The sequence below is a fragment of the Pelodiscus sinensis genome, chromosome 5 (assembly GCF_049634645.1).
Source record: "Pelodiscus sinensis isolate JC-2024 chromosome 5, ASM4963464v1, whole genome shotgun sequence".
In the NCBI taxonomy this organism is placed as follows: Eukaryota; Metazoa; Chordata; order Testudines; family Trionychidae; genus Pelodiscus; species Pelodiscus sinensis.
In genome coordinates, this window is record NC_134715.1 from 95,041,179 (window position 1) to 95,065,880 (window position 24,702).

General features: G+C 39.3%; 2 protein-coding genes across 3 annotated transcripts in view; one reads left to right on the plus strand and one right to left on the minus strand.

The window, feature by feature from the left end:
- Window positions 1-4,219, minus strand: part of DTHD1 (death domain containing 1) — a 126,576-nt gene extending 122,357 nt beyond the window's left edge. Inside the window, exon 1 of the mRNA XM_006128751.3 lies at window positions 3,719-4,219. The gene's annotated coding sequence lies outside the window, so the exon portion shown is untranslated. The remainder of the gene's footprint in view (window positions 1-3,718) is intronic.
- The window catches only part of ARAP2 (ArfGAP with RhoGAP domain, ankyrin repeat and PH domain 2), a 213,755-nt gene that overhangs the window by 33,967 nt on the left and 155,086 nt on the right, over window positions 1-24,702 (plus strand). For both annotated transcript variants that reach the window (XM_025187574.2, XM_006128750.4), the window contains exons 3-7: window positions 2,569-2,639; window positions 4,790-4,866; window positions 10,170-10,255; window positions 14,113-14,475; window positions 19,536-19,605. In XM_025187574.2, the coding sequence (XP_025043359.2) occupies window positions 2,569-2,639; window positions 4,790-4,866; window positions 10,170-10,255; window positions 14,113-14,475; window positions 19,536-19,605 (667 nt within the window). The remainder of the gene's footprint in view (window positions 1-2,568; window positions 2,640-4,789; window positions 4,867-10,169; window positions 10,256-14,112; window positions 14,476-19,535; window positions 19,606-24,702) is intronic.

The following is a 24,702-nucleotide window of genomic DNA, read 5'->3' on the forward strand; positions in this document are numbered from 1 at the left end:
ACACAATACTCCAACTGAGGCTTAATCAGTGCTGAGTAGAGTGGAAGAATTGCTCCTTGTGGCTTGCTCTCAACACTCCTGTTAATGCATCTGAAATCATGTTTGCTTTTTTTTCAACAGTGCTTTTTTTGCAACTGTTGACCCATATTTAGCTTGTGGTCAAGTACAGTACCCTTTCCTAGACAGTCACTTCCCAATATGTATGTATAAAACTAATTGTTCCTTCCTAAGTAGAATACTTGTATTTGTCCGTATGTTTCAGTCTGCTGCTATTCCTGTCAAGCTGGCACCAGCTTAATAGAAAACTATTGGTCCCTGCAGGTGGACCAGTAGATGTGACATTAAAATTCAGTAGTTTCAGACTGTCATCGTTATGGTTTCTTGTCGATGGTCCTTCAATGAGGTGTCAAGTGCTATTCCTGGGTCAGGCGGTAGAATGGAATGGAATTCAATGGTATTGCTTTAAGCAAGTTGAGACCTGTTCAACACAATAAAAACTGGAGTGTGTCACACATAATGTGTGTTATAGTTAGTAGTTGGCTTGTAAGGAAAATAATTCAGCTTTGACTTCTTTATGAAATAACATTGTGGAAGTTACGAATGTAGACAGCATGAATAATAGGAGGCTGATGAATGTGGTGGAAAGGTGTAATACTTGGTAAAATATTGATCTTTATGGCTTTGGGATGAAAGATGCTGGTCTGAAAATTGTTATTGTAACACTTACATTTTGTATAGTGCCCTGAGAGCCGTTTAAAAAGGCTAAGTAATGATCCATATTATTATTTTTACAAAAGAGGAAATAAAAGGATAGAGCACTGTGATTTTTACAAGGTCATAGAGCAATTTAGTTGTAGAGATTGATTGACAGCAATGCTAAGGAAGTGTGTCCCGTCTTCACCACTATGAAAAACCAACCATACTGTTCTAATGGAGGCTTTATAGCAGGGCTACTCAACTTTGGAAGCCCTGGGAGCCACAATGATACTCACAGTACGTGCCAAGGGCTGCAACTTAAGTATGGTTGCATATACATGCAAATATAAATGCAAATAACTTTCCTACAATACCCCGGCACTCCCGGCACCACCTCCCTGGGGTCTAGAAGCACTGACACCCTGTACCCGTATGTTCCAGCCAGCCTGTCCTCTTGCATCTTTCAGTGCTCACCCAAGGACTGGGAGATCCCTTGCCACTATGGAGTGTGTTCCCTATGGAGGCCATGTTTAAAGGATCCCACCCGCGGGCCACGTGCTGAGCTCCGCGTAAACCCAAACCACCCTGTGGGCTGCAAACAAATGTGTCACAGGAGCGTGCTAAGTTTATACTGTTCTCAAAATCATAATGAGAATTAATGGCATTTATACAGAGACTACTGAAAGAGCATGACTTCAGCAGTACATAGATAACTATATACCCACATCGAAAGATCTGCATCCTAATATTTGTAGGTCAGTGTAGTAGTAAGTATTACTATTTATAAAGTAATGTAGAATTCATATGAAACTATAATTTTGTTTGCCATCCCGGAAACCTGATAAGGCAAGTACAAGCATTTTATTACAATGATTACTGATAGCTATTGCTAGGGCTCGCCAAGCCTCGCTGTCCGGCGTTTTGCGCATGCACAGATCGCCTGAACCTGGCTCTTCTGGAATTTAATCTACTTGCCACAGGCAAGTAGATTACATAGATTGTTGAGCCCTGGCTATTGCTATCTTTTGGCTGCAAAGCAGTTTAATTTATAACTCAAATGCAAAACTTCCTGGGAAAGAAAATTACTTTCTGAGCTCAGAACTTTTGAGCAAAATCCTTTTAGCAGTTCAGAAGTCAGAACATGGGATCCTCCTCCTTTGTATCATGTAATGTCTACTTGATTTTTTTTGAAGGCTATGTTGTGAGTCTTTCTTTGAAAAGTACCTAGCTGGAGATGCTGCTCTCTTCTTGAGCTTGATCCTGGGCTCATGGAGGTTCATGGCAAAGTTTCCACAGACTATAGTGGAAAAGAGTGAGATCCCTGATACACTATTGCTTCAATAGTTAATATTTGTAAAAAGTGCAAATATCTAGCTGGACAATATAAGAAGGTGAAACTGAAAAATAGTAAGGCTTATTATCAAGGCTCCATAGAGTATTCAGTATGATATATACAAAGAAGTGGGCCTCACCCTCCCTGACTGAATTAACCTTGTTATCTCTAGCCTTATTCTGTCCTGCATATTTATACCTGCCTCTGGAAATTTCCACCCACTATCTGATGAAGTAGGTCTTTGTCCACGAAAGCTTATGTTTCAATACATCTGTTAGTCTGTAAGGTGCCACAGGACTCCTTGTCGCTTTTGCAGATCCAGACTAACATGGCTACCCTTCTGATACAAAGAGGGAGTTGGTTTGTTATTTTATGTTGTATTAGTTATTTTCCCCTCCCAAGACTTAATACTAGATTCAAGAACATACAAGTGGGCTGGCATGTTTTAAATAGTTGTTTTAATTGGCATATTATATTGCTACATGAAAGTTAAGTACACTTTCAGACAAACAGCCCTCACCCTTTTTGTTTGTTTAAAGTTCTCTGCAGGAAAGAAGAAATGTGGATGTTTTAAATATTTCTTGTTCTGGGAGCCCAACTACACAGAAAAGTGAGTTGAATGCTGTGATATTTATATTTTAAATTGAGAGAACAGATACCATTTAAATAACTTACCAGAAATTAATGTAGAATTGTTATAGGAAAATTTGGGATGCTGGTAAGGAAAGATATAAATATAATGCCAAGCAAATACCATTTCTCTATTTTACCATATGTTTTATGTCATGTATAAACTATTTTCAGTTTTTTAATAAAGGGAAGTTAGGAGGTTTGCTTCCTGCCACCTCCCCTCCCCCCCACCCTTCCTCCAATTACTTTTACTTGCCTGATCCTTGTATTTCTATGTATTTGGTACTAAACAGGGAGGAGGATATTTGTAAACAGAAATTAACTTGGGCTTTGTCTTAGGGATGTGAATGGTTAGCCGGTAAGCATCACCCTTATCATGTGACGCATACCAGCTATGGTTAATCAGTGGGATCTGGAGCAGCCCCCCGCCTGTTGTGGGCAGGGGGCTGCTCCAGGACTTAGCACCATACAGGGGACTGTTCCAGCAGTACAGCCCCCAGCTGTGACAGAGGAACTACTCCAGCCCAGCTGTTGTGGTCCCCATGCCCTCCCCTGTTTAAGTGGTTAACCAGTTAAATATAACGTTTAACTGGTTAACTAATTAAATGAGATTTTACATCCCTACTTCGTGCTTGAAACTTTTAAGTGTGGCCAACCATGGCAGTACTTGGAACTGAAAGTGTAATCATTGCACAAGCACAGGGGAGAGATTTCCCAATGTTCTATGTAAGCCACCTCCTCAAGGGCAGTAGCCAACAGCTGTAGCTTGGTTCACACTGACTTTACAGCCCTGTAACTTGCTGCACTTGGAGGTAGCAGGGTGGGAAAATGTCACTTGCTGAGCCAGAAACTTAGTGATATAACGTGCCAATGTAGCTTTACCCTTAGATAAAAAGGGTTCATGTCTGACCAGAATAACCCAATACTATTTAATTAGTCATTAAGTGCTATAGGCTCTTGAGGAAATAAGAACAAGAAGAATTTCTAATATTACATAGTTATACAGGAGCAGGTTAACAATGTTGCCCAGTCACTTTTAAACAAGTTTATTTTACTCACCGAAAACAATTCCTGTGCAAGTTCAGACTTCTTCATTTCAAGCGTACAGATCACACCTTTACATTGTTCTGAAATGTGCCTTTGCCAGAAAATGAGGAAGCAGAAGAAAGGGCTAGTGACTGAAAGCCAGAGAGTCCAAAGGCAGTTTGACAGATACTTTAAAAGTGATATCTCCAAATGTCATTGATAGTGAGTCAGTAGAATAAGTCAGAGGAAGATGAAAAAGACAGAAATAACATGGAGGAAAGAAAATTAAAATGCTGGAATTCAACAGAGTGTTGGGAAAGTTCTCATTCTTTTTAACAGTTAACTGGTATCAGTCTTTTGAAATGAAGCATCTTCATTCCCTTTTTCTGTAAATAAAATATAATTTGTGAGTAGAACACAAAAAAGTTGTATAATTTGTTTTAAATGCAGCTTTACTAGGAATTAGTAATATTCCTAGAGTTCTGTGCCTTTTCAGCTTTATGATGCTTAAAATCTTTTAAGTTTACTTTCTGTAAAAAAAAAAAAAAAAAAAAAAAAACCTATCTAGTAGTGGGGCTTGACTGTGAGGGTAGGAAGAGATTGCAGAGTATAGTTCAACAAACTGAACATTGCCTCCAACCTAAGTTTTAGATCAATCAGTTCAGAATGCAACATAAAGCAGGCCTGCACTGAAATAACAAAAGGTGTGTTTAAAAACCGACTTAGACTGATTCACACTGAACAGCTATGGAAACTCTCTCTCTCTCTCTCTCTCTCCCCCCTCCCCGACCCCACTTCAAAATAAAATGACAAAAGGTGACTGGACTAAAGTTAGTAACATGCTGGTCTTAGCTAAGTTTACTTTTAGTCATTTTTATTATGAAATAGGCATGGGTGTCCACAGACAGACTTTCATCAAAACAACTAAATTAGCTTTGAAAACAGATCAGTGACAAATATAGGACAAATATATTCATGTAAGAAGCAAAATTTACTTTTGCTGCAGTGTAAACAAAAATGATATTGAATATACAGCGTGTGTACCATACAGATATAAAATACAGTACTGTTTTCTCATTGATGCATCTCTTTTTTTCTTTAAAGAACTCTCCAATGAGGAAAAGCCATCCATCTCTCCATATGAGGAAACTTTTCTTTTCAACAACCCTGCAGATGCCAAGGTAAATTGAAAGGTCTTGTAAATGCTGTAGTGCAGTACATTATTTGCCCATTCCAGGGGTAGGCAAAAGGGCTTCTGCAGCCCTGATGTGGCCCACCAAGTGGGTTGATCCGACCTGCAGATGCCCCCAGGCCAATCAGGGCCGTGGTACGGGGGAGCACGTGAAGCATCCTCCCCAGTTGGTCAGGATAACTCTAAGCTCTGCATGCCCCTTGCCCTGATTGACCTGGGGCGAGGGGCGTGCAAAGTCTCCTTCCACCACCAGGCGCGCGGGTACCTAGAGGGAACTGCCAGCTGTTCTGAACACCTGGCAGTTCTCTCTGGGATGACTGGGGGGCAAAGACTTCATGTACTGCCCCACCCCTTCTACCTGAGGCCCTGCCACTTCTGGGCAGCCTGGGGTCACTTCAACAATTTCTGAAGTGGCCCCCTGTCTAAAATTATTGCTCACCCCTTGTCTATTTCCTTCATCTCTTCCCTCCCATCCCAGTGCATGTTTGTGCAAATACTATTTCATGAAACACTTATTATGAACATTTCATAGACTAGTAACTTTAATATAGTAAAGCCTAAGATGCATTTTGTCTTTCAGGAGTAGTAGGCCATTATATGAAGAATATAAGGAAAGCCATACCAGATTAGACTTGTGGTTGATCTAGTCTAGTGTTCTGTCTCTGTTACCACTACCAGATGCTTTAGAGGAAGGTGCATGATATCTGGTAACAGACATTTGCAGAATAACTTGCCCTACTAGAAATTTCTAACCCATTCCAATCGGTTGGTGTATACATTCAGATATGATACTGTATATCACTTCTACATATTTTTAGTAATATCTAATGTAGTGATAGGTTTTCATGATCAAATATCAGTATGTACTACTGATGTCAACACGTAGTCAATGATATGATTAACCGATAAGCCTAGGATTATTTGTTAATCTTGTCAACTACACGCATTTCTCCCCCGACCTTGCTGCCTTTGTATTTCAGGCAGCAAGGGTTGGGGGAGCAGGAGCCAGTGCTGGGGGAGCTGGCTTACAAGCCAGTTGTCCCCAGGACTGATTCTTCTGTGTCTTCTCAGAGGCAGCAGTGGGGGTGGGGCAGGGGAAGCTGCTGCAAAGCATTCCTTGTCCATTGGGGGCGGGCGGGGTCCAAGTTCCCCATGGACACAAAATGCTCATTATCCCATGGAGCAGCCTCTATCTGCGGTGAGTTTGGGCTTGCCACAGGCAGAGGCTGCTTTGCGGCAGCAGCCCTTGCCTGTGGGGGTCCGAGCTCTCTGCAGACAGAGACTACTTGCATCCCACAGAGCAGCCTGAGTCTGAGGGGAGCTCAGATCCCCCCAATGGACAGAGGCTGCTGCCACCTCATGCTTCTGCCTTTGTATTAGAGGCAGTAGCGCGGGGTAGCAGGCAGCTGGTCTGTGCAGGGAGCTGGTTTTTAAACTCTCTCTCCTCGTGGACCAGCTCCCCCTGGCACCTTGTGCTACTGCCTTTGATACAGACGCAGCAGCACAGAGTAGCAGGGCATTCCCTGGGGATGGGGTCGGAGCACGTTAGCTGCTGGCCCTGCACCTGGGAACTATCAAATAGTCGTCCAACCGCTAAGATTTCATATGGTTATACAACTTTTCAATTACCTGATATCTAACATCCCTAGTACATACTACTATGGATCCTCTCGTATTCAATAATACATTGTGTTGTTTTTGTGATTTTTTTTTTTCACTATCTGTTCTTGTAATATACAAAAGGGTAAATAGTATCTGAATTCCATTCTCTGAATTGATTTTTCCATATGCTTTTATCAAGCCTCCTCTTATTCTTCTGTGTCTTCTCGTAGGGGAGTCCCATATTGTTGTCAATGGGGAATCCTCATTGAATGGAGGTTCAGATGGGGTTTTATAGGATTTAGACGTGGCACAATACGGTTTAACGTTGTTTATGATGATCTAGAAATATAAAATCACTGCTGATAAAATTTGCAGGTGAGGCAAAGATTAGTGGAGTGGTAAATAATGGTGAAATGCAGATATCTTGGTAAAATGGGCCAGTTCAAACAGAATTTGTTTTAGTAGAACCAAAATTCTACTAGAATGCAAAGTTATATATGTAAGAACAAAGAATGCAGCTCACACTTAACTGTGCTGTGAAGGTGCACCCTATTTAAAAATAACTGACTATTCTGAAATAACAATGTGAACATCTGCACAGCAATTCTGTTATTTTGAAATAAATTTGAAATAACGGATGGCTTATTCCGACTTCTGTAAACCTCATTCCACAAGGAATAACACATAATTCTGAAATTGCTATTTTGAAATAGCTTTAGTGTGTATGCTCCACTGCTGCTATTTTTGAAATAGCTCCTCCCCAGGGCCAATCAAACTAATTACTCCCCAGTACCTCCTGGGACTCTAAATCAAGGTAGCACGTCCACATTAGGGGAGCCTGCCTCGGACTAATTTTGAGGCTTCCCTGTAGAGTAGATGTACTATTTCAAAATAAGATGATAACATTATCTCTGCGTATGGCCCTGGTGAGACTGACATTGGAATTATGTGGACAGGCCTTGTATCATCATTTTAAAAAGGCTGTTGAAAAAAATAAGATAGGGTTCAGAAAAAAGTCACATGATTCAAAGTTTGCGGAAAATACCCGATAGTTAAGACATCTTCAAGTATATAGATCTATAAATACCTGTATTTACATGAACTAAAGATAAGGGCATGTGCTATTTCACGCATCTAGGAAGGACAAGGATAATTTTCAGCATGTAAATTTACTTTTAAGCTTCTTGATTTTTTTTTTTTACCTTTATGTGCAGAATGTTTCGCTAATACTGATGATTTAATTTTGTGCTTGAGGATGAAAATCTTTTAACAGTGAGCAATTTGCATCTTCTATACTTGTAGTTAGGTTAGAACACTTTTTCATCTGCTAAGTTTTGCCTTTGCAGTATTGGATAATGTTGAAACTTATTGGTTATGCTACTTACCAGTGTTCCCTCTAAGCTGCTCTGCAGCACAGCTTCACAGGTGATTAATCAGCCCCACCCAGTCATAGGCTCAGGGCTCCTTGGATCTGACTGACTGGGAGGAGCTGATTAATCACCCGTGAAGCCCTGCTCCTTAGAAGGAATACTGCTACTTACCCTGGTTAGAATGGTTGAGTTATGCAAAACACCTGAATTCCCAGCTCCCTCCTGTGGACTCACCTTTCAGCTGTCATCCCCTAGTTGGGTGGTCTCCAATCTTTTTAAGCATGAGATCACTTTCTGAATTTAAATGCAATCCAAGATCTACCTCAAACTCAAACACCCTTGCCCCGCTTCCTTTTACCCCTTCTCTGAGGCCCCATCCCTGCTCACTCTGTCCTCCTTCTTTCCCCCATGGTCCCTCACTTTCACCAGACTGGGGCAGAGGGTTGGGGTGCAGGCTCTGGTCTTGGATTACAGGATCTGGAGTGTGAGAGGGACTCTGAGTTGAGCTTGGGGCAGGGAGTTGGGGTGCAGGGGAATTCTAGGTGCAGGCTCTGGTAGGGCATTTCAATACAGGGTTGCTCGGCGCTAGAGCAGGGGCTTGGAGTGCTGAAGGGGGTTCATGGCTGAGGAAGAGTTTTGGGATGTGGACTCCAGCTGGGCATTGTTTATCTCAGGTGGCTCCTGGGTGGTGGTGCAGTGGGGCTAAGGCAGGCTCAGCCTTGTCCTGGCACTGCACCACTCCCAAAAGCAGCCAGCAAACTCCCTCCCAGTCCTGTTGTGTTCCCTCTCTGCTCTGTGGAGATAGGATACAGGGCGGGAGAGGGGACACCTTGCCACAAGCACCTTCATCTCCCTCCCCAGCCCTGCACAGCAAGCAGGAGGCTCCTGAGGGGACAGCTCCAAGGCAAAAGGCAGGAGATGTGCAGCAACGGGGGAAAGAGCAGCGGACGTGCTGGCCCTTGATAGCCCTTTGGCCAAACCAGTCAGGATCACCTTTCAGGGGCTCAAAATTCTACCAGTAGATCGCGATCTACTGGTTAGTGACCACTGCCCTAGTGACTGATAAATGATTTCCCCAAACATTCCCCATATAAATTTCAGCCTTTTTTTTAGAGCTGCTCCCTTGACATCTTTCCAGGCTCAGTAGTTCAACATTTAGCAACCAGCTACTTAGGTGATTCTACATGAGGGAGTTTGGAATTCAGGTGGTTATGTGCCCTGAAAAATGACTGGGGATATTAAGAAAACCTATCTGAGTTAAACCAGGAAGGAAGGCAGCATACGGGAACGGAAACATAAGAAGAGATGCCTGAGCAAGAAATGGTTTTATGTATTGATGAAACTGTAGTAAAAGTCAAACAATCCTTTCTTCTAGAAGCTAGCTTGTAGTTGGCATGCAATCTGAGGTATCTCATATATATATATACTGGTGCACTATGCATATGCTCAGTTTATGGTTGCTCTGCCTCTTTCTGTTGCCAAGATATAGCCTTTTAAATGTAAGGTTTTTGTACAACTTCTGGGTGGGGGAAACCCAAAACCCAAATATAGCAGCAACAATGGTGGAAACACTTTTCCTTTCCACTCCCATTTAGCGGGATACGAATGCACTTCAAACCTTCAATGGGTTCATTTGAATGCTTACATTATAAAACAGGAGCATACTGTGAGGCTTGTTTGTTTGTGTTCCAAAGAGTGTGAGAAACCAAAGAAAACTGAATGTTAATACATTTATTAAAGATGTCAGATCAACTTTTGGAAATGTATATGTTCCTAGAGCAGTATTATGATCACATATTGTACACCTTGAACTTGATTTGGTATATGTTTCACAACAAACAGTTTACAAGAAAAGAAACAGAAAATTCTAGATATTATGTAGCAGTGTTGGGTTCAGTATTATTGCTTCCTTTTCCTTATTTTAATTCAGTATCCTTGACAGTACATCAGTGCAGTTTTGCATTGGAGAACAACTTCTGCCATGAAAAACAGGCTACAGATATTAAATCATACATGTAGTTATGGTACAATGCATAACAGTAAATGTAACGTAACACTGACTACAGAAAACATTATTGTAGAAACGGTCTGATTGGTTATATCTCAATATAATCAATTTTTTGTCTATTTTTGGGATTGTGTTTTTTCTCTTATGCATGTGGATTAAATGTATTGTCTATGCATGCTGCCCAATAAAAGTAGAAATTTGTGAAATACTTGTTTGAAATAATTTGATCTTGATTTTATACTTGCAAAAAGATGGTTGGTCATGTAACAATCCAAACCAAATGCATGTGTCTAACTTTTTTCTTCCTTCCAGGAAATCTGTGGAAATGAATTCTTGGTTTTTGAAGAAAAACTGGAGGATAAAGAAGTTGAAAAGCATTGTCTTCATGATAAATCATGGTATTACATATGAATTGGGACATGTTTTAAACCTGTTCTCACACCTGTCATCAACGGCTGTATTGGAAAACAGTAAAAATGGTTTACATGCACCCCTGAGTTCACAGTCAAGATGGCATAATATATGGCCCTGACTCCTCCCCCAAATCAGCTTGAGTTTGTGGGAATATCTGCTCTCAGGTCCCTGAACTTTGTTCGGATTTGGTTGATGTAGTTCAAATTGCCTTGTTCCATTAATGGTCCCTCCCATTAGATCAGGGAAATTGTTAGTTTTATCTTGGATATCTTCTAGGGCAGGCATGTCAAACTCGAAGCCTACTGAGGGCCACACAAAGGAAAACTGATAGCTTTCAAGGCCACCAAAGAAAATGTATTTCTATTGGAAAGTCGTAATTATTTATTATTATAGATTATGTTTTAGGTATATTGTATAATATTTTTTCAGGTCTTGTTTGAATATAATACAATAATTTGATGTGTAAAAGTATTTTGCCCATATATAATAATTTTTATAATTTTTAATATAAATATAACTTTAAGGTACTTTTAAATTATTTTTTATATGATACATAACTTGTTTTGTTGAAATACAAACAAGTATAAACCAAAACAATAAGGGAGAGACTTATATTTCAGAATAATTGATTCAGCTTGGCAAATAATAGCCATTGAATTTTCTTTAAAGAAACATAGTGTAAACCAGGTACATGCTGGTTCTTTTTTTGCCTTGGAATTTAAATGACATCTGTGTTGGCTGCCTTATTCTGCATCCATCCTCCACCCTCCTCTTCCCCTGGCCTGCTCTAAGTTTTTTTTGGCCCAGAAGGATTACCAAAATGAGTTGAGTGGCTTGCAAAGCTGGCCTTTATGCTATCCTTAGGATTTCTTAAACTTTGCACTTTCAAAGGTATATTTTTATTCTTAAACAGATAATCCATGCAAGACTAACAAGTTAATTGCCCTTTGGCTGACTGATGTATAAGTGCATATTTATTAGCAATATTGGTATGCCCCAGTTACCCTTGACTGGCGGTGGTACTTAGATATAAAACTGGATAATTTCCTTTTCCTTTTTTATCTTTAAAGCCGATGTTATTTCAGCCAAATGGATATCCTTTAGAAACTGGAAACCCATTCCAAGTTAAGTCTATAGAGCAGAAAATGAAATAAGGACAGGTAAAATGTAAGATAGATATCAGGGATGCAAATGGGAATTGATGAGCAAACAGCCAAAACATTACAAAAATATTTGGTTCTAAGAAGCAGGAAGTCTATGAGGGAAACTGTTGAGTCTGCTAGACTACGAGAGAGTAAACAGAAAACTAAAGGAGAATAAAGACATTGCAAAGAAGCTGAGTAACTTCCTTTTCACATAAACTGTTTCTCAACGTCTGTGAATGTATTTAAAATGAGGTGCTAGAACAAAATGATAAATCTAAGAACAACAGGTGCAGATGAAATGATTCATGGGTTTGGAAGAAATTTTAAGAACGAACTAGGTGAACTACTAATGAAGTTAAGCAATCTCATCAAAATAAGTTATTTGATAGAGGATTGGAGAGTAGCGAATATTGTATCTATCTTAAAGACACTAAGAATGGATCTTGGAATTACAAAAAAGAGTATGGTGTTGAATACCAGGAACAATGGTTGAAATCATATTAAAAAAAACCAGAATAATTAACACTTTGAAAAATGTGAAATGTTAGGGAGTAATTAGCACTGCTGCTGTAAAAGAAGACAGACCCAATTTTCTGTCCTTTTGAACAGCTTCATGCAAAAAGGGGAACATTTGCTCCAAGTGCAATAGCTGTTAAAAGGGGAAGAGGGAGGGTGAAATCCATAAGGAAAGGTACAGGAAATAACACGGAAAGTATTGTAATGCAATTACAAAGATCAGTGGTGTGCCCTCACCTGGCTTCATTGAATACTTTTTTACATTTTCTTAAATGACACCAAATTTAAATTGATAAAAGGAAACTTTTTTTTTTTACCCAATTCATCTGTGGAACTCAATGCCATTAAATAACAGTGAGGTCAAAAATTTGTAAGATTTTTAAAAGGATGAAGGCTTATTGATAATAAAAACATCTGAAATATCATAGGTAGGTGTTGGGATTTTGTGGTTCCCAGAGAGTCATGTGCTGGGCAGAATCAAGGGTCTTCGATACTTCAATTCAATTCAACAAGACTTTATTCAATGTGCACAAAGGGAGAGCTCCTGGTACCAAAATCAGCCAGAGCCCCTCGAGCAAGGAGCCCCTGCCCTTGCTGTTTTATAGCACATGGCAGTTACATAACAGGTTACATAAGTTATATAACATAAACTTCTAAACCAATCATATTCAACCTTTCCATATATGGCTTTGTTTGTCACATGCTTGTACTTCTCCACTCCACATGTTGAGTTCACCCCTCTCCCCTTGGCCTTTTCTAGACTGTTCCTAGGGTAGTGAGCCACAGCATGCTTCTTTATGCATATCTACTTTCCAAACCACATTTTGTTTAAAATGAACACATGCATACCCTTCAGTAGGATAAAAAACAGATTAAAACCCATTCATGTTTAGGTCATAAGCCAGCCACAAACTGATGAGTGAAGCAGAAACATTTCTTATCCAAGGATAACTGTTCACTGTAGTTTCTTGTGGACATATGTGAATACACTCACACCCCATCCTGAGACACATCTCATATTGGCCACTTTTGTAGCTAGAATACTGGACTAGACTAGAGGGTCCCATAGGCTGATTTGGCAATACCTACATTCCAAGGAAATCATATAAAAATATTAACACAGTACAGTTAGGTACTTAAAACTCAGGACATATAATAATTAAACTGAGACCCACAAATCATCCCCTTGTGCATGTATATATTATAGTACTCTTGATTCCATTCAGTAGAAAAAACTGTATGCTATCATGTTATTTGAGAAACAGTATGCGAGACCATGCAATAAACACTGAATTGTATGCTTGTACAAGGGGAAGAGCTAAAGGGCTGTGGTCCAATGCCTCACCTCTCTTCCAGAGCCAGGCACTCCCAGCCCCCCCTTAACCTAATTCCTCCCCCAGATCCAGGCACCCCCAGCCCTCTCAAACCTAATGCCTCCCCCTTCCCCCAGAGCCAGGCACTCCCAGCCCCGCCCCCCCCCCCCCACCCCAACAACGTAATGCCTGGGTCCGGGAGCCGCCACCATCACACTTCTTCCTCCAGGCGCTGGGGCCATGAGCAGGCATTGGGGCACTGCACGCAGAGCGACTACCTTGCTATGAGCAGGCACTTGGCTGAGTGCTCAGGCGGCCAGCAGGCCACACTTCAGTTTTTTATAAAAATGTAGTTGAGGGCTGCAAAAAACTTCGATTGGGCCGCATGCAGCCTGCACATATTTGACATGACTGTTCTAGGGGGTCTATTGCCTACATGCTACTTTGTTTTTACCCCTCCCCCAACACAACCAGTACTTACTTTTAGGGTGAGGCAGAGATATCTTGCCTGGCACTTTAACTCCACTCTAGAAGTTTGCCTATTTATGATTTAAAGGGTTGACCTGGTCTCACTTGGAAACATACTAAACTACAACCCCCAAAGACATGAATGAGTCTAATATTGTAAGGTCAATGAATTCCCTTTTGAAGTTCTGTAAAATCCAGACTTTCTAATAAACTGATTGTCATCTTATTTCTAAACACAGTGAATGGGCATGGCAGGATTCATTCTTGGTCACAATTAAAATAAAAGTGTAAGGTCTTTAACCTTGTAGCAATTTAGAATGACTGTTTACAATATTTATTTATTTATGCACTGAACTTATTAAATAAACCAAGATTAACATTTTTGTTATTTTCTTCTAGTGTATTGAATATTCAGAAAGGGAAAGCATTATCTGAGGAACATGTGAAAAATGAAGTGATATCACAAGAGGACAGCTTGATGTTACCGGAACAGCTTGCGAGTGAATCGGAATATTCTACTGTGGAAGAATGTTCTCAGTATAGAAGAACAAAAAGCCATAAAACCAAAAAAAATTCTTCATTCCCTTCTAAGAACCAAAGGAGGAATCTGGACCACTCTGTTAAAGAGTCAATTCATTTTCTGCCATTTGGTGATAACCAAACTGTTACTTCGAATGATTCAATAACACCCTATGCCTGCTTTTATGGAACATCAATAAAGAAGGTTAAAGCAGGGTGGTTGGATAAACTGTCACCTCAAGGGTGTGTAGCATTTTCTGTTATTATTTAATACATCTTGTGTTTGCATGTTATGGAAAAGGGTTATATTGATTCTATAGGCCAAATAGTAGGTAATTGTTTTCTTTTTGGGAAAGTAGAGTTTATTGGAGAACAGGAAGGAACAAAAATATGATTTTTCTTTTGATTTCTTTTTAGTTTTTGAAATAATGTTTCTCATTCTAGAAGTTCACTTAAGGAAAGATAAGTTTAATTAAAAACAGCAAGCACTTACGAATTACAAGTTGTGAATTCGGCTATAAATTATTATTTTGTCTTACCCTGTAACTTTTAGACAAGTTCATCTTTGGATTACAATCAGAAATACAGTGGTTTGTGATGTTGAAATATTCCACTGAACAGACTTGTTGTCTTATTGTCACTTCCTAGACTGGAGGCATTCCTGAATTTCTTAGGCAATTGAATTTCAGTGTTGCCCTATCTTTTTCTGATCTGATTCATTGATATTTAAATTCTAAAGGCACCCTTATTTTTTAGTCTGTCTGCCTACAAAATGTGCATAAAAGCACTTTGTCCTTTACCTGAGGGCCATAACTACTTTGAGTTGCATCATATTTTTTTAGAAAGACATCTAATCTTGATTTAAAGACTGCGAAGGATGGAAAATCAACTATATCCTAGTTAAGTTGTTTGAATAGTTAACTAGCTGTCAGCCGACGGTCAGGGCAGTGTGTGTGTGTATGTTTCCGAGAAAAGGTTTAACGTCCGTGCCTTTACTGCTAGGACCGGGGTCCCATCGCAGAGGGTGGCCAGCAGGCCAACAGACGCCCCGTTATATAGGAAGAGCTTATTACATCTTAGATTTCAGCTGCTAGAATTTCATAATTCCTTCGCAGCGGGCAGCCTTGAGGAAAGACTGAAAGATGCCCCAGTGGGTCCTGTCACCTGGGAGTGACACAGATCCAAACGCCCAAGCTCTTCCTATAACTGTCCCTTTAGACCGGCTGAAGTTCTTTTAAATTGTGCTTGGTTCTGTTACAGCAACTGAAGGAGGCAGGTTAAAGCTTAAACAGTTACAGGTTTATTAAAGAAGCTTATAAATCATATGGTTACAATGGCTATTGCTCTATTTCTTAACTATTAGCAAAATATAGGTCTTAAAAATGGTTACAAAGAAGATAAAGATAGAAAAATAGAAATAATGGTACCAAGTAACAGCTTACTCTTTCTATGTGTACACTTAAGACAGAGGACCACATCCAGGTACCATTTTTACCCCCTTCTGTGCCTCTCGACTCCAGCATGTCAGGCCAGGGCCGGTCCCTCAATTCCTAGGAAAGACGAAAATACGAGGTGGGCGTCCCCATAGAACCTCGGGAGGTCAAACACCTAACCCGACCAGCAGGTAGAGGGTAGAATGACACTCAAAGTGAGTGTGTGCTGGGCCCATCTTTTATAATCATGGGGTCACGTATTTCTCTTTCTTATCTTAATTGCCAATTGATGCTGGTCTGTCTGCTGTGAGACCAGTTCTTACAAGGGAGTTGTGAACTTAATTTACACTTGTAAGAGAGATTTGAGGTGATTAAATTTTGAAGTACAGGACATTGTTTTCTCAGTGGGAAATTCCTCTTCCTGGGACTGTGTGTTCGAATCAACATAGGTGCCAGCCGCAGCCTCGAGGCCAGCTTATTGACTTAGCTGCTCCTCTATCCACATATCTGTGTTTCAGCTTCTCAGGATCAGATGAGCCAGCATAGACTATGCTGATATTATTGCTCCTTCTCTGCCCTGTGCTTCAGAGAGGCAAATAAGATGGATAATATGGAGGCAGGCTGTCTGGCCACACTAGCCTGTTAAAAGTTGCAGGTTTTTATAATATGAATTTGACATTTTATTTTTTGAACTATTGATCCATTTTTAGCTTTTTTTTTTTTTTTTTTTTTTTTTTTGTGGTAGTGGTGGTGTATTAAAGAACTGTTTACGTCAGATAGCTCTTTTCCATGTATAGTATTGGTAGACCCTAATCAGGTCACCTCTTAACTTTCTCTTTAATAAACTAAATACATTAAACTTCTTGTTTTCCAGACCTCTTAACATTCTTTTGTATCTCATCTGATCTTTCTTTCCATTTATTTACACAGCTTTTGACGTGTGGACACCAGAATGGGACACAATATTCCAGTAGTTCATAGATTTCATGGTCAGAAGAGATTACTGAGAAAATTTAATCTGACTTTCTGTATAAAACAGGCTATAGACCTGCCCCCAAACAATTCCTACAGCAGATTTCTTTTTTTAAGGAAAAAACATCCAATTTTGAGGTTTAAAATTGTCAGTGACCGAGAATCCACCATTTACAGAATTTGTCCTCGGTAAATTGTTCCAGTGGTTTAATTACCCTCACTGCTTTTAAAACTCACGCTTTTTTTCCAGTGTAAATTCAATTTTAGTTTCTAGCTATTGGATCCTGTTATCCCCATTCACTGCTAGATTGAAGAGCTTATTATCAAATATTCTTCCCCATGTAGGTACTTATAGTCTGTAATAAAGTTGCTCCTTTACCTTCTCTTTAATAAGCTAAACTGAGATCTTTGAGTCAAGGATCTATATGTAGGACTTGTTTTCTAATCATTTAATCACTCCTATGACTCTCCTCCAAATTTAATATTTGCAAAAGATATTAAACTGGCCATAACATTAAATAGTTAGCAGAGCTACACTGTTATTCATGTATTAATGAACTGAGTCACGTGCCCTATTTAAACTCCAAGTATGTGTCCAACACTTTAGAAATGCTGTGCAATAAAATGCTAAATAGTACTCTATTTTAAATTCTGTTTTTAGTTCACAACAAATCTGTTACTTAAAATTAGAACACAATTTCACTTTCCAGTTAATTCTTGAAAAATATAAAGTTGGTATATAAAACTGTGTTTTCTGCAGCATGTTGAGGTAGCACTTATAGGATTTATTGACATTTTTAATGGAGACTAGATTTTACATTAGCTTTTTAAGGTTGAGAACAGTTATGATTTATTGTTGTCATAAAATACAACTTAGTTAATTAAACCAGAGTTGCTCCTATTTAATTAAAGTTTTGATAAACTCTCACAGTCTACTAATCTTAAAGCAGCATACTCATTTACTAGGAAGGGAAATAATGTTGGAAAAAGAGATGTTACAGAGGGGTCTCATTCGTGCTTAATTAACTGTTTAATAGGTTTTAGAATTGAAACTCATATACACATAACTAATGGGCTGTCAACATTTTGATGAATACAATGGACTATTTCAGGTTCATGCAAGTTTTTTAAGTGGTATTTATATAAGAAGAGAGAATAACAAATACCCTTCATGTTAAATCACTTCAGTGACTAATATATCTTTTTTTTAAATTGAATTTTGTTTCATATATTGTACTTCGTACTCCAAAGCCTTCAGTAGGTGCAAACTCTGGGAATAGGGGTGCAGGTGGCAATTGGCTTGTCAGTCATGGGAACTGTTTCCTGAAGTGTCCCTTTTTGGGGGGGTGGCAGTGAGTTAGGGATGTTAGTATGTAGTTGTTTACATGATTAACTGATAAGCCCAGGCTTATCCGTTAACCTAAATGACTTCCCACCCCCTCCCATTGTCAGAGGCAGCAGGAGGGTAGCTTCCTCACATGTAACTGTGTAATCGCTAAAAAATAAAATCCAGTGGCATTTAAAGGAATGCTGTCAGCACTAAGGAACACATACCTATCTTAGATTCTTCTATAATTTTTTACAAACATCTACATTTTTTAAAAACAATTTTTGGAGACATTGTTCATTCTTCAGTTTGCTTCTTTTTTGCACTTGAGCGCTGTGTGTATTGAATTACACTGTTTGTCCTGTTTAGATGGTTGGTTTCCTCCTGTTTTTATGTGTTGTGTTTTTGTGCGCAACATGGATGACAAAGATCGAGGGCAAAATCTTGACTTCATTGAAGCCAATGGCAAAAAACACATTTATTTCAATGGGCCATGTATTAAAAAAAAAAAAAAGAAAGGCAAATGTGGCTGTAAAACTGCAGTTTCTGGAATAGTGTGCAATGCTGCATGTAAAAGGTTTTTTTTAAAAAAAATCACTGAAGATAAACTAGATATTTTCTCGTTAACCCTTGCAATGTATTATTGCTGTTCATAAACAGCAGAGATGGACACAGATATTGTATATCTTATCCCACCTGTAAGAATGACTTGCCACCCATCCTCTGAAGTTCACTTAGTGACTGTTGACAAAATATTTTAGCTGCTCAGAACCATGGTTACAGATCATAAGGAGATAAATAGTGCTAAACACTGATATCCTTGGCCATTTAACATTTTGTAGATGATCAGTAAGTTTGAACTGAACCAGAAATGTCGGAATATTGCACATGATTGGTAGGCAACTGTGTTTTGCATTAGCCCTTGCTTTTAAGGTATCTTAAATGTAGACTGGAAGTGATGGAGGAAGAATTTCTTTGGCAGTTTATGTTGCAGAGGAAGGGTTATAGTCTCTTGGCCAGCTGAAGATAGTGGTAAATATTTTATTAGTCTGTGGTAAGGTGCAGCTTATGTCCTTGAAAGATGGTTTCTTAACTTCCTGTTCCATTTGTGAGATGTTCTGAGATGGTAATAAAAGTAGACATTGTCTGCAGAGATAGGTAAGTGGAATGTGAGAGAAAAGAACTTGATTCTTCCAGATTCACTGTGGTTTTTCAAATTCATTGCCTACTAAGTTGCAAAAGTAAATTAATAAAAGAGCTCCTTTGTTAATATCGTGAATGTAACCTAAAGTGGTAGTGATAAGGATGATTATAATGTTGATAAAAATATGAAATTCACAAGACAGAACCAACATTCTTTTTTCTTGAATCTGAAAACAAATTGTACAATATGGAAAGGTAATATGGCTGAGGCCAAACATGAGACTATTCTAATTTTGTAAATGTTTAGGCCTAAATACTGCCAGGCATGCTTCCACTTTTTCTGTCATTCTTAATTGAAAAGCTACTTGTAGTAATATAGGATTAACTTGTTTATATAATAATTTAAATATTTAATTATTAACTTACAGAAAACGCAGGTTTCAGAAGCGTTGGGTTAAGTTTGATGGAGACAGTATTTCTTATTACAATAACGATAAGGTAAGTGTCTCTTTTTTGTGTATGGAATTTTTAAAAAAAGTATGTGTTGGTCTCCTAAGTGGAAGGTCAAACTGCAGATGAGCTATGGTTACTGTACCATAAAAGAAACGAAAATAAATATAAATCAGTATGTGTGTATAACTTGTTTCTAAATAGTATTTTCATTTGCAAAGTATTAGGATGTGACATTAAAAGTTTGAAAATACTGTTGGGATCTTTGGCTAATGCTCCTTTTTTTCTGATCTCCTCTCTGATCTTTCAAAGAGCTATCTTCGGAAGTCTGCTTTTTTTGTAGGATTTATGTGTATGACGGGAAATCTGCAAACCCGAACCAGATCACACAAACCACACTGTAGGGGGTCAAATTCTGTTTAGCTGCTGGCAATGAATTTTGCCCTAACTTGTCATAGCAAGATAAAGTGATCTTTTGATCAATGTTGTATAAAATAACTTTTTACCTGCTAAATACATTGAATACTATCATTTTTGACCATTCATTCCTGCTTTTTTCCTTCCTATTCCTCAAGCAGCATTCACTTACAACAGGACTTTACGTCTTATCCTATGGTTAACAAGATCCTTAGTTTCTTTTAAGTAGAAGAAAATGAACTGAACTAAACTCCAGATCAAGATATTCATTTGTGTATGTGTTTGGGGATGAGAGTATGAGTTACTTGAAGCAATGAAAGCATTTTTTGGCAATGAAACAATAGGAATGCCTGGCCCAAACCAAACATCAGTGACCAAGTCCATCTCTCTTTGCAAAGGCTGTGACTTTTCAGAAAGCTATGGTAGAGACCAGTAATCAAAACTTCTGTATGTACGTAAGATCAAAGGGGATTCTTACAGCACAGATTAGTCAGACACACTACCAGGATATAATGACTACACGTAAGGGCATAAGGAGATTAGACAAAAGCTTAAAAAATTCTTTTCATAAAATCTTCACCATGCAAATTATTCTGGGATAAGGGAGAAGACCTATACAAGATTACTTCGTTATACTGATTAGGACAATGATCTTTTAATAAACACAAACATAAGCAAGTTATAGAATAATTTCAAAATTCAAATAGCAGAGAGTCACTCGTCCAGGTTGCCATTCACTCAAGGGGAGGAGCTGACAAAGTAAAGCCACTAACTACATAGAGAATTCAGCGTTAAACTGAAATGTGGTCAACACTGTATGTAATGTGTAGAAGAGAAAAGGTGCTAAAACTGACTTTAGTAATTTTAGTGTAGATTATTAAGCTGTACAACTGCAATAAGAAAAATAATGTATAAAGTCACAAAAGATAAATGTTTGGGATGAGAGCCTCTCTGCCACCTTAATCCCTTCTACGTTTTTAGCTGGCATAAAGGGCTCTAAAACCTCTAGTTTTGGCTGGGGAAGGCATCTCCCTAGTGCAGGAACAGGAGAAGCTGACAAATCACAAATCCCAGCATAGGAGGGAACATGTTTTTGAGGAACAGGGCAATAGGGAGACCGTAAAAGCCAGGTATAATATCTTCTTAGCTCCTTCTTCTCACTTTTGAGATTGCTTGGCTCCTGTGCCGCTGCAGCTAACAGAGCTGTAAACAGGGGAGTTTGACTGGGAGTTTGTAAAGGGAGTTTGGATTGTGGGACTTGTTTGGAGTTTGTTTTTGCTGTGGAGGGGGTGTTTTTTGGTTTGTTTTTGTGTTCACTGGACTAATAGGATTTTGGTGAGAAAGTAGATAAAACATAGAGGCATTAGTGGCCATGGCCCAAGTAGTAGAGAACACAAGGAGGATGATTGGATGTGGTAGCTGCGGTATGTACATGGTTCTGGAGGGGGTACCTGAAAGGAGTTTTGTTTGCATGAAGTGCCGCCTGATCGAGCTGATGGAAGAAAAGATCCGAGGACTGGAGATGCAGATGGAAACTCTGGTTGAGTTTAGAAGGGGGTTTGAGCAGATGATGGGGCAAAGGCATGATGTGGCTGAAAGGGAAAGTTTAGATATGCAGGTGGAAGCAGGATCAAGGGCCTCGGGGGGGGGGACTGCTGGGCGAAGAAAATGGACAGTGGAAGCATGTGACTCAGAGAACCAGGCAGAGGAAAAGATGGGTCAGTGAAGGAAAAATAGAGCTCAAGAACAGGTATGTGGAGCTGGAGAATGAAGAAGGGGTACAACTGGTAGATAATGAAGATGGAAGGGTGAGGAAGAAGAGAAGAGTGGCTAGTCCCATAGATAAAGGGGAAGACTTAATGGAGACAACACCAATAATGAGCATTAGGAGGATACAGGATGGGTTAAAGAGGATTACAAGGGAAAATAGGAATGGCAAGGACTTGCAGCCAGAGGAAGCTAGAGATAGACCAGAGAATTTCACTGTCACTCGGAAAAGACAGGTCTATGTGACTGGGGACTCCTTATTGAGAAGAATAGATAGGCCTGTTACCAGAGCTGATCCAGAGAATAGAAGCGTGTGCTGTCTGCCAGGTGCTAAGATATGAGATGTGGAACTGAGGTTGAAGAGGATTATTAAGGGAGCAGGAAGGAATCCATTGATCATCCTTCATGTAGGAACAAATGATACTGCTAGATTCTCGCTGGAACGAATTAAGGGAGACTATGCTACGCTGGGGAGGATGCGCAAGGAAATTGAGGCTCAGGTGATCTTTAGTGGGATTCTGCCTGTTCCTAGAGAAGGGCAACTAAGATGTGACAGGATTATGATGATCAATAGATGGTTTAGGCAGTGGTGCTATAAGGAGGGCTTTGGGATGTATGGTCACTGGGAGGCATTTATGGACAGAGGACTGTTCTCTAGGGATGGACTTCACCTAAGTAGGGAGGGAAATAGACTTCTAGGATGGAGGCTGGCTCAATTGATTGAGAGCTTTAAACTAGGAATTTGGGGGAGATGGTTGGGAGATGCCCAGGTAATCTGTATGCCAGATTTTAACACTGAGAGGGAGGAAAACGAAGTAAGAAAGGATATAGCTGGGGGTAGGAGAATGAACATGAGGAAGGGTGGGGTGGATACTAGTCTAATAGGTCATATTGGAGGTATAACGACCATGCCAAATTGGGTAAAGAATGTGAATGAGGCCAAACAGCAAAAATTAAGATGTTTGTACACCAATGCGAGTTGCCTAGGTAACAAAAAGGAGGAACTAGAGCTATTGGTCCAGGAAGTGAAACCAGATATTATAGGAATAACAGAAACATGGTGGAATACTAGGCATGACTGGAGTACAGGTATTGAAGGGTATGTGCTGTTTAGGATAGACAGAAATAAGGGTAAAGGTGGTGGAGTCGCATTGTATCTTAAAGATGAGGTAGATTGTAAAGAAATAAAAAGTGATGGAATGGAGAAGACAGAGTCTGTTTGGGCAAAAATCACATTGGGGAAGAAAACTATCAGATCCTCCCCTGGGATAGTGCTTGGGGTGTGTTATAGACCACCAGGATACAATTTGGATATGGATAGAGACCTCTTTAATGTTTTTAATGAAGTAAATACTCATGGAAACTGCGTAATCACGGGAGTTTTCAACTTTCCAGATATAGACTGGAGAACAAGTGCTAGTAATAATAATAGGGCTCAGATTTTCCTAGATGTGATAGCTGATGAATTCCTTCATCAAGTAGTTGCTGAACCAACAAGGGGGGATGCTATTTTAGATTTGGTTTTGGTGAGTAGCGAGGACCTCATAGATGAAATGGTTGTAGGAGACAACCTTCGCTCAAGTGATCATGAGCTAATTCAGTTCAAATTAAATGGAAGGATAAACAAAAATAAATCTGAGACTAGGGTTTTTTATTTCAAAAGGGCTAACTTTAGTAAATTAAGGAAATTAGTTAGGGAAGTTGATTGGACTAAAGAAATGATGGATCTTAAAGTGGAGGAGGCCTGGAATTATTTTAAGTTAAAGTTGCAGAAGCTGTCAGAAGCCTGTATCTCTAGAAAAGGGAAAAAATTTATAGGCAGGTGTGTTAGACCAAGTTGGATGAGCAAGCATCTTAGAGAGGTGATTAAGAAAAAACAGAAAGCATATAAGGAGTGGAAAATGGGAGGAATCAGTAAAGAAAGCTACCTTATTGAGGTTAGAGCATGTAGGGACAAAGTGAGAGAGGCTAAAAGTCAGGTAGAGTTGGACCTTGCAAAGGGAATTAAAACCAATAGTAAAAGGTTTTATAGCCATATAAATAGGAAAAAACAAAAAAAGAAGTAGGACCGCTAATTACTAAGGATGGAGTGGAGGTTAAGGATAATCTAGGAATGGCCCAATATTTGAACAAATACTTTGCTTCAGTCTTTAATAAGGCTAATGAAGAGCTTAGGGATAATTGTAACTTAACAAATGGGACTAAAGATGTGGAGGTAGATATTACCATATCCGAGGTAAAAGCCAAACTTGAACAGCTTAATGGGAGTAAATCAGGGGGCCCAGATAATCTTCATCCAAGAATATTAAAGGAGCTGGCACATGAACTTGCAAGTCCATTAGCAAAATTTTTTAATAAATCTCTAAACTCAGGTGTTGTACCATTTGACTGGAGAATTGCCTAATATAGTTCCGATTTTTAAGAAAGGGAAAAAAAGCGACCCGGGTAACTATAGGCCTGTTAATTTGACATCTGTAGTATGTAAAATCCTGGAAAAAATTTTGAAGGAGAAAGTAGTTAGAGACATTGAGGCTAATGGCAATTGGGACAAATTACAACATGGTTTTACAAAAGGTAGATCGTGCCAAACCAACCTGATCTCCTTTTTTGAGAAAGTAACAGATTTTTTAGATAAAGGAAATGCAGTGGATCTAATCTACCTCAACTTTAGTAAGGCATTTGATACAGTACCACATGGGGAATTATTGGTTAAATTGGAAAAGATAGGGATTAATATGAAAGTTGAGAGGTGAATAAGCAACTGGTTAAAGGGGAGACTACAGCGGGTCATATTGAAAGGTGAACTGTCGGGTTGGAGGAAGGTTACTAGCGGAGTTCCTCAGGGATCAGTTTTGGGGCCAATTTTATTTAATCTTTTTATTGCTGATCTTGGCACCAAAAGTGGAAGTGTCCTAATAAAATTTGCGGATGACACAAAGTTGGGAGGTATTGCCAATTCAG